The sequence below is a fragment of the Calidris pugnax genome, unplaced genomic scaffold, assembly GCF_001431845.1.
Source record: "Calidris pugnax isolate Ruff unplaced genomic scaffold, ASM143184v1 scaffold108, whole genome shotgun sequence".
Taxonomy (NCBI): domain Eukaryota; kingdom Metazoa; phylum Chordata; class Aves; order Charadriiformes; family Scolopacidae; genus Calidris; species Calidris pugnax.
The window spans coordinates 267,623-277,319 of record NW_015090845.1 but is presented as its reverse complement, the minus strand read 5'-3'; the positions used below and the strand labels follow the sequence as shown (position 1 = coordinate 277,319).

General features: G+C 68.5%; 1 protein-coding gene across 1 annotated transcript; it reads left to right on the top strand.

Moving 5' to 3' along the window:
- The first annotated feature begins 448 nt into the window (after nt 1–448).
- On the top strand, nt 449–9,691 carry ADAM11 (ADAM metallopeptidase domain 11). Its single transcript, XM_014942671.1, has 29 exons — nt 449–529; nt 1,123–1,199; nt 1,559–1,625; nt 2,054–2,139; nt 2,239–2,305; nt 2,475–2,523; nt 2,626–2,693; nt 3,012–3,086; nt 3,181–3,252; nt 3,963–4,129; nt 4,206–4,290; nt 4,383–4,473; nt 4,855–5,016; nt 5,087–5,291; nt 5,368–5,452; nt 5,545–5,635; nt 5,746–5,797; nt 5,951–6,050; nt 6,368–6,439; nt 6,623–6,715; nt 6,819–6,899; nt 6,987–7,037; nt 7,512–7,575; nt 7,648–7,747; nt 7,845–7,964; nt 8,047–8,215; nt 8,301–8,415; nt 8,687–8,777; nt 9,318–9,691. Exons 1-29 carry the CDS (start codon nt 449–451, stop codon nt 9,361–9,363), a joined length of 2,682 nt encoding a protein of 893 aa, XP_014798157.1. The 3' UTR covers nt 9,364–9,691.
- The last annotated feature ends 6 nt before the right edge of the window (nt 9,692–9,697 follow it).

Here is a 9,697-nt window from a genome sequence, read left to right as displayed (position 1 = left end):
CGCCGGGGGGGGGGCTGATGCTTTCAAAGAGGCGGCGGCGGCTGCCGAGGCCGCATCGATCCCCCCGTCCCCGCCGGATAAAAGGCGCAATAACGAGCTGCGGTTGCCGCAAAGGTGATTTAAACCCGGCGTTAAGTGAAACCGCCGGACGCCGGGAAGCGCCGGGGTGGGGGGGCCGGTGCCGGAGGGTTTCGGGAGGTGTTAAACCGGGGCGTCGCGGGGGGGGATGGAGCGGCCGCAGATCCCGCGGGATCCAGGGCCGGGATCCGGCTGAGCCCCAGCGGGGGCACGGCTCTGGCTGGGGGTGACCCCTCCCGGGGTCCTTGTCCCCGTGTCCCCGTCCTGAGCCGCCCCCGGGGTCCCAGAGAGGGGCCGGGGCAGCCCAGGAAAGGTTTGGCTTCTCCCGGCCGGCGTTTGTCCCGGTGCGGGGCTCCCGCGGGAGGCGGGGATGGAGCCCGGTGCGTGCGATGAGTTTGCCCGGTCTCAGGCGCCGCAGAGCGCGGCTCCCGCTGCCGCCGGCAGGAATTGGGTCAGAGCGACCGCAGGGCGGGAGGAACGCGGGCTCGGCATCGCCACGGCTCCGCTGGGCCTGCGGGGGGGGGATGCTCCAGCAGTGTCCCCCCCCAAATACAGCTCCCGAGGAGGGGGGCGGTGGGATGCGGGCACCCTCCCGGCAGCTCAGGAGCGATGATTTTGGGCCAAAACCCCGGCGTTTTCCTTTACGATGAATTGTTGGGGGTTAAGAATAAAAGCGCACCTTTAGAGAGTACGTTTGGAGCGCGGCTCCCGCTGCCGCCGGCAGGAATTGGGTCAGAGCGACCGCAGGGCGGGAGGAACGCGGGCTCGGCATCGCCACGGCTCCGCTGGGCCTGCGGGGGGGGGATGCTCCAACACCCCCCCCAGTACAGCTCCCGAGGAGGGGGGCGGTGGGATGTGGGTGCCCTCCCAGCAGCTCAGGAGTGATGATTTTGGGGCAAAACCCCAGCGTTTTCCTTTACGATGAATTGTTGGGGGTTAAGAATAAAAGCGCACCTGTAGGGAGAACGTTTGGGTTGGGGTTTTTTAATGATTTTAATTTTTAATTTCCTACGGGGGGGGCTGATGGTGCCGTCTCTCCTGCAGGGGCTGCACCTGGCCCGGGTGAGCTTCGTGGTGCGCGCCTTCGGCTCGGCCTTCACCCTCGACCTGCGCCTCAACCAGTGAGCGCCCGGGGTCCCGCTGGGGTGGGGGCACCCCTGGGTGGGGGGGAGGGGGTGGAGGAGTCGGGGGTCCTTGGGGACAGGGGGTGGGTTGTGCGGAGCTGTCCCAGTGGTACCGGGGGCTGAGCTGGGGGGTGAGAGGGGCCCGTGGGGTGTCAGCACCCCCCAAAGTGAGGGGGTCCCGGGGTGATGCCACGTGCACGAGTGGTGGGTGGGTGCACCAGGAGGGTGCTGCTGGTGGGGCCACGGTTGCTGGTGTCTTCATCCTCCTCTTCCTCCTCTCCCTCCGCTTCCTCCCCTTCCTCCTCTTCCTCCTCTTCCTCCTCTTCCTCCCCACCACCGCGGCCTGCTCCCCGCAGCCACCTCCTCTCCTCCCACTACGTGGAGCGGCACCTCGGCGCGGGTGGCAACGGCACCCACAGCACGGTAAGCTCCGCGCCGTGCTCTGCCACGCCGTGCCCTGCTGAGCCATGGCAGCTCTGGGGGCCTGGTGGCAGATTTCTAGGTCCGGGAGAAGTCCAGGAGTTCCATGAGACACCAGCAGGTCCATGTCTCCACCTGGGTGGCCTCAGGGTACCCCCCACCCCTGGGGTGCCCAGCCCAGGCATTGGGGTGCTGCCCCCGTGGGTGATGGTTCCTCCATCCCTCGGGTGCTGCTGGGATGGGTGGTCCCCGGGGTGCTTTGGTGGGTGCTGTGGGCGCCGGTGACCACGAGGGTGATGGGCAGCCAACCCCAGGGCCACCATCCCAGGGGTGGAAGCTCGGGGGGGTGATCCCAGCGATGGGGGGCAGCTGCCTGGGGGGCACGGGTGGGATGGAGGCGTCCACCTGAGCCCCCTCTCCCCGCTCCGCAGGGCGCAGGGGAGCACTGCTACTACCAGGGCCGGGTCCGGGGGCAGCCCCGCTCCTTCGCCGCCCTCTCCAGCTGCCAGGGCCTGCAGTGAGTACCCCCCGCCACGGGGCAGGACAAAAAGGGGGGGGGTCAGGGGGAGGCTGCACCCCCTGCACCCTGTCACCCCCCCCCCATCTCACTTTGCAGCGGGGTCTTCTCGGACGGCCGAGCCACCTACCTGATCGAGCCCCAGGCGGGCGCGGAGCACGGGCAGGTGAGCGGTGGCACCGGGACTCGCCGTGTGCCTGCCTCAGTTTCCCCAACCCGGCCTTACGGGTCTGGCTGCAGCTCAGGGACAGCCCTGGGGACACGGGGACATGGTGGTTCCCCCCTCCCTGCTGTCACCTTCACGCGTGGCCATGACACATGTCTCCCCGTGGCAGGGCCTTCGACCACACGTCGTCCAGCGCGTCCCCAGCTGCGCCCGACCGGGTGAGCCTTGGCGTGGAGCCACTGCTGGTTCCCAGGGACCAGGGATGGTGGCCCCGGTGGCCCCGTGTCCTGTGCCCCACCAGCTCTGTCCCTTCTCTCCAGGCTGCCTCTTCCCTGCGCTGAACCAGCACCTCGCGGGTGGGTTACCAAAGCTGCGGCGGCGGCGGCAGGTGAGTGGGGACGGGGGGGACGGGGGACATGGGGAAGGGATGCTTGACCCCGGTTGGTCTCCAGCTGCCAGCTCAGCCTTGCCTTGGTGGCCACTTGCCCACGGCACGGCCCCGACGCGGGTGCTGGGCTGGCTCCTGGGGATGTCCCTGCAGGAGGCTGCTCCTGAGCGGGCTCGGGGACGCCCTGGGGACTCCCTGGCAAAGCCAGAGGGGATCAGGCCCTGAGCCCACCCAGATGGCTCCCCCCGCACCCCAAGTACCCCTCAAAAGGGGTGAAAAACCCCTCAAAAGGGGCTCGGCCGTGGCTCTCGCTGGCAGGTCCGCCGAGCCCAGCACACGGTTCACAGCGAGACCAAGTACATCGAGCTGGCGGTGGTGAACGACCACCAGCTGGTAAGTGCAGGGACACCAGGGCTGGTGGGGTGGGGGGTCGGGGTGGCCCCCCCGGAGCCCAACCTGGCCCCTGGTGTCCTCCCCCCTCTCCCAGTTCCTGCAGTTCCGCAAGTCCGTGGTTCTCACCAGCAACTTCGCCAAGTCTGTGGTCAACCTGGCTGACATGGTGAGGGGGGGGCTCCTGGGGTGGGTCCCTGGGGGGTTGTCCCCAGGTGTTTGGTCCCTGGCACCTGGGGGGGGTGGTTGTCCTTGGGGGGCTCTGTCCACAGGATCTCTGTCTGTGGCACCCGGGGGTTTGTCCCCAGGGAGTTCATTCCCAGGGTGTTTTTTCCTGGGTGGGCTTGTCCCTGGAGGGAGGGACTGTCCCCAGCGCCTGGTGGGCTTGTCCCTGGTGGGTTTATCCTCTGGAGGGGGTATGGTCCCCAGCATCTGGTGGGTTTGTCCCTGGGGGAATTGTCCTGTGGGGGGGTTTCACCAGCAGCTGGTGGGTTTGTCCTTGTGGAGTTTGTCCCCAGTGGCCAGTGGGTTTGTCCCCGAGGGAAGTCCCCATCACCTGCTGGGCTTGTCCCCAACACCTGGTGGGCTTGTCCCTGATGGGTTTGTCTTCTGGGGGACTATCCTCAGCACTGGTGGGTTTGTCTCCAGGGCGTTGGTCCCTAGTGGGCTTCTCCCTGGAGGGGTTCATCCCCAGGGGGTTGGTCCCCATTTCCTGGTGGGTTTGATCCTGGAGTTGTTCATCCCTGACACCTGGTGGGTTTGTTCCTGGGGGTTTGGTCCCACTGGGAGTTTGACCCTGGGGGGCTTGTCCCCAGGGCCTGGTGGGTTTGTCCCCGGGGAGGGGGATTTGTCCCCAGCACCGTCCCCTCGTCCCTGCAGATCTACAAGGAGCAGCTCAACACCCGCATCGTGCTGGTGGCCATGGAGACCTGGGCCTCGGAGGACCGGATCCGGATGGGGGAGGACTCCCTGGAGACCCTGAACGAGTTTGTGAAGTACCGGCGCGAGGGCCCGGCGGAGCAGAGCGACACCGTCCACCTCTTCTCGTGAGCGCCGCGGCCGCGTCACCCCCCCGGGGTCCGGAGCCCCCGTCCCCTGTCCCCACTATCCTCTTCCTCGCAGGGGTCGGACCTTCCAGAGCAGCCGCAGCGGCACCGCCTTCGTGGGGGGCATCTGCTCGCCCGCCCGCGCCGGGGGTGTCAATGAGGTGGGTGCAACGAGACAGCCCCCCCCTGCCATGAGAAAGGGCTGGGGACAGGGTGAGGGGTCCCGCGGTGACTCCCCCGTCCCTCCCCTCAGTACGGCAACGTGGCGGCCATGGCGGTGACGCTGGCGCAGACGCTGGGGCAGAACGTGGGCATGATGTGGAACAAGCACCGCGCGGCGGCAGGTACCCGCCACCCCCCCGGGAGCGGGATGGGGACAGCTGGGGGACACCGTGGTGCCAGTGGCCAGTGGGTTTGTCCCCGAGGGAAGTCCCCATCACCTGCTGGGCTTGTCCCCAACACCTGGTGGGCTTGTCCCTGATGGGTTTGTCTTCTGGGGGACTATCCTCAGCACTGGTGGGTTTGTCTCCAGGGCGTTGGTCCCTAGTGGGCTTCTCCCTGGAGGGGTTCATCCCCAGGGGGTTGGTCCCCATTTCCTGGTGGGTTTGATCCTGGAGTTGTTCATCCCTGACACCTGGTGGGTTTGTTCCTGGGGGTTTGGTCCCACTGGGAGTTTGACCCTGGGGGGCTTGTCCCCAGGGCGTGGTGGGTTTGTCCCCGGGGAGGGGGATTTGTCCCCAGCACCGTCCCCTCGTCCCTGCAGATCTACAAGGAGCAGCTCAACACCCGCATCGTGCTGGTGGCCATGGAGACCTGGGCCTCGGAGGACCGGATCCGGATGGGGGAGGACTCCCTGGAGACCCTGAATGAGTTCTTTGTTCCTGGGGGTTTGGTCCCACTGGGAGTTTGACCCTGGGGGGCTTGTCCCCAGGGCCTGGTGGGTTTGTCCCCGGGGAGGGGGATTTGTCCCCAGCACCGTCCCCTCGTCCCTGCAGATCTACAAGGAGCAGCTCAACACCCGCATCGTGCTGGTGGCCATGGAGACCTGGGCCTCGGAGGACCGGATCCGGATGGGGGAGGACTCCCTGGAGACCCTGAACGAGTTTGTGAAGTACCGGCGCGAGGGCCCGGCGGAGCAGAGCGACACCGTCCACCTCTTCTCGTGAGCGCCGCGGCCGCGTCACCCCCCCGGGGTCCGGAGCCCCCGTCCCCTGTCCCCACTATCCTCTTCCTCGCAGGGGTCGGACCTTCCAGAGCAGCCGCAGCGGCACCGCCTTCGTGGGGGGCATCTGCTCGCCCGCCCGCGCCGGGGGTGTCAACGAGGTGGGTGCAGCGAGACACCCCCCCCCAGCCATGAGAGAGGGCTGGGGACAGGGTGAGGGGTCCCGCGGTGACTCCCCCGTCCCTCCCCTCAGTACGGCAACGTGGCGGCCATGGCGGTGACGCTGGCGCAGACGCTGGGGCAGAACGTGGGCATGATGTGGAACAAGCACCGCACGGCGGCAGGTACCCGCCACCCCCCCGGGAGCGGGACGGGGACAGCTGGGGGACACCGCGGTGCCACCAAGCTGGTGGCAGGACAGCCAGCACCCCCAGCCTGTCCCCTCTCCTCCCAGGGGACTGCCGGTGCCCGGACTCCTGGCTGGGCTGCATCATGGAGGACACAGGGTGGGTGCCCACTCGGGGTGGCACTGCCACCGTCCCCCACCTGCCTGGCGTCACCACCCCCAGTTGTGGCATGGCTGGGGGTGCTGGGAGCCCGGTGATGCCACCCGGGAGGCGCAGGGGGGGTGACAGTGTCCCCTGTCCCCCACCCCACAGGTACTACCTCCCACGGAAGTTCTCCCGCTGCAGCATCGACGAGTACAACCAGTTCCTGCAGGATGGCGGTGGCAGCTGCCTCTTCAACAAACCCCTGAAGGTAACGGCCCCCCCCCGGACCCTCCCAACCCTGGAGTGGTGGTCGCAGGGGGGGGACACATGCCCTGGGGGCTGCTCCGAGTGTCCCTGGGGCCTCACGCTCTCCCCCAGCCCCTGCCACCTCCCAGCCCTGCATCAACCCCGCTGTCCCCAGTGAGGGACAGACCCCGATGGCACAAAGCGAGCTGGTTTGGGGGGGGGTCCTCCCATCCCCTGGGGACACCATGCCTGTTTTGGGGGGGTGACACCAGCACCCAGCTCGGGGACATCCCCCCGTCCCCAGCATCTCTTGCTCCCCCCTCCCCTCCATCCCGGCAGCTCCTGGACCCTCCGGAGTGCGGCAACGGCTTCGTGGAGGCGGGAGAGGAGTGTGACTGCGGCTCGCTGGCGGTGAGCAGGGACCGGGCTCTGCTTGCCACGGCCACCGGCATTGCCGGGTGGCTGACGGGGGTGCCTGGTGGCTGATGGCATTGCCGGGTGGCTGATGGCATTGCCCAGTGGCTGATGGCATTGCTGGGTGGCTGATGGCATTGCCCGGTGGCTGACGTGCGGCGGTGGCCGCTGTCCCGGCAGGAGTGTGCGAAGAGCGGGGGCAACTGCTGCAAGAAGTGCACGCTGACCCACGACGCCATGTGCAGCGACGGGCTCTGCTGCAAGGGCTGCAAGGTGCGGGGTGGGGGCCGGGGTCCCGGGGGAGGACCCGAGGACACGGGGACCCACCGGGGTCCCTGACGTGGCCACTTCACCCCCCCCTTCCCCCCCGGTGCAGTACGAGCCGCGCGGTGTGTCCTGCCGGGAGGCCGTGAACGAGTGTGACATCCCCGAGAGCTGCACTGGGGACTCCAGCCAGGTGAGTTGGGCTGGGGGGGGACACGGGGGGGACACGTCGTGCAGCCACATGGTGTCACCCGTCCTCTTCTCTGTGTGCCCCCCACAGTGCCCCCCCAACCTCCACAAGCTGGACGGCTACTTCTGTGAAAACGAGCAGGTGAGTCGGGTCCGGGGTGGTGGGACACGGCTGTGGGGCTCCAGCACGTCCCCGTGGGCTCCAGCCCCACGGCTGAGCCACGCACACACATGTGGGGTTTGGGGTGAGCTGTGGTGGCCAGGTCCCGGGGCGGGTGTGAGCCCTCCCCGTGCGCCGTCCTGTCGTCCCCACGCTGTGTGAGCGGGGGCTGGGGTCCCTGTCCCTGTGTGTGTGGCCACGGATCCCACATCCCGCACACTCTCCCGGCAGCCACGGGCCGTGCGAGCCGCCCTCCTCCATGTGCAGACGTGCAAACCTTCCACACGTGTGTGCGTGGGGGCCTTGTGCCCCGAGCCCTGTGCCCTGGCCGTGCACACACGCAGCCCCCCGACCATGCAGTGGTCCGGTGGCTGAGCACGGGGTGGCCATCGTCCTACCACCTCCGTGGCCACGCACACGCGTGTGCGAGCTTCTCCCCATGACCCCTCTCCCCAGGGACGATGCTACGGCGGGCGCTGCAAGACCAGAGACCGGCAGTGCAACGCGCTGTGGGGCCGTGGTAGGTGCCAGGACCGGGGCGGGGGGGGCGTGGGCAGGGGGTGACGAGTGGGTGACACCCGTGTTCCCCCAGGCTCGGCTGAGCGTTTCTGCTACGAGAAGCTCAACGTGGAGGGGACCGAGAGGGGCAACTGCGGGCGCGAGGGCCTGGGCTGGCTGCAGTGCAACAAGCAGTGAGTGAGCCCCATGTCCCCCACCCCGGCCCTGGCCACCACGTCCCCTCCCCGGGTGCCACCCACCGACCCCGGCGATGCCACCGGTGCCTTGCAGGGATGTCCTCTGCGGCTTCCTCCTCTGCGCCAACATCTCGGGGGCGCCCCGGCTGGGCGAGCTCAGCGGGGAGATCGCCGCCACCACCTTCTTCCACCAGAACCGCTACGTGGACTGCAGGTGGGGGCCACCCCCGCGGGGATGGGGACATCCCCGGGTTTGGGGGATCCCAGTGTCACCCACTCTGCCCGTCCCGGCGCAGGGGAGGCCACGTGCAGCTGGTGGACGGCTCGGACCTGAGCTACGTGGAGGACGGGACGCCATGCGGGCCCGGGATGCTGTGTCTCGACCGCAAATGCCTTCCAGCCACCGCCTTTAACTTCAGCTCCTGCCCCGGCAGCTGGGACGGGAAGATCTGCTTCGACCACGGGGTGAGGGGGGCGAGGGGGACGCGGCTGGGTGTCACGGCAGCGGGGAGGTGTGGGGGGGTGGGTGACACCGTCCCCCTCCCCACAGGTTTGCAGCAACGAGGGGAAGTGCATCTGCCGGGCGGAGTGGACGGGGAAGGACTGCAGCGTCTACGACCCCATCCCCGAGCCAAAGCCCACGGGGGAGACGGAGCGATACAAGGGTCCGTGCGCCCCGCGGGGGGGGTGGTGGGGGGGGCAGGACAGGCTCCCCGTGTCCCTGCTGTCCCCAGGGGCTGGGATGTCCCACTTTGTCCCCAACCTCTCCCAGGGGGTCCCGTGTCCCTGTTCCCCCCCCCTGGACCCCAGCACCATGGCTCCGCTGGGCGCAGCCGGGTCCTGTGTCCCCCTCCCCAGGTCCCCTGGGGCTCTGTCCCTGTCGTCCCCCCACTGACGTGTGTCCCTGTCCCCTCCTCCCTGTCCCCTCTGTCACAGGTCCCAGTGGCACCAATATCATTATCGGCTCCATCGCGGGGGCCGTGCTGGTGGCCGCCATCGTCCTAGGGGGGACAGGCTGGGGATTTAAGTAAGCAGCCATCGCATGGCTTGTCCCCTTCTGCTGCTGGCACCGGCCACGTGTCCCCTGCGCACTGTCACCACACCAGGGCCAGGCTCCTGCCCTCCTGGGGACATCCTGGGCACCCCTGGGTGGCGGCACCACCAGTTGTGTCCCCCCGCCCCGAGCTGGGCATCACCTGCAATGTAGTCCCCTGGGGCCGGGGATGCCTGACCCCTGTCCCTGCCTGGTCCCTTGTCCCAGCTGGGTCCCTTGTCCCTGCCTGGTCCCCGTGTCCCTGCCTGGTCCCCTGTCCCTGCCTGCATGTGTCCCTGGGGGTTCACTGTCACCCTAGCTGCGTCCTGGCCGTGTCTGTCCCCACGCATGGGGTGCTGTGTTGGTGCCCCCTCCGTGTGTGTGTGCTCCTGCCTGGCACTGGGACACATCTGCTGCCTGTGGGAGCAGGGACACTGAGAGGGGGGACACTGCAGGGGGGGGACGACAGCGGGGACACGGGGGTGGCACTAACGCTCCTCTCCTCTCCCCACCCTCTGCCGCCCCCCCCTCAAGGAACATCCGTCGAGGAAGGTACGACCCGGCACAACAGGGAGTGTAACCGTCCCCCCCATCATCTCCTCCTCGTCACCGTCCCTGTCACCGTCACCGTCCGGCGGCCTGACGGCGTGGGAGCCCCCCCGGCCGGGCCCGTCTGTCCGTGTCGCTGTGTGTCCGGCCGTGCTGTCTCCATCTCTGTGCCCCCCTACAGCTGAAAAGAGACGGCGGTTGAGTGGGGAGGGGGGGCCTGGCAGCAGCCCCCCCCGTGCTGGCTCTTTTCAGCTCAGTGTCCCTCCCATGTGTCCCCCCTCCGTGTCACAGCCCCACACTAAACGCACCCCACTTCTGTGTTGCAGGTCCGGGGGGTCCTGAGTGGGGCCACTTTGCCCCACGCC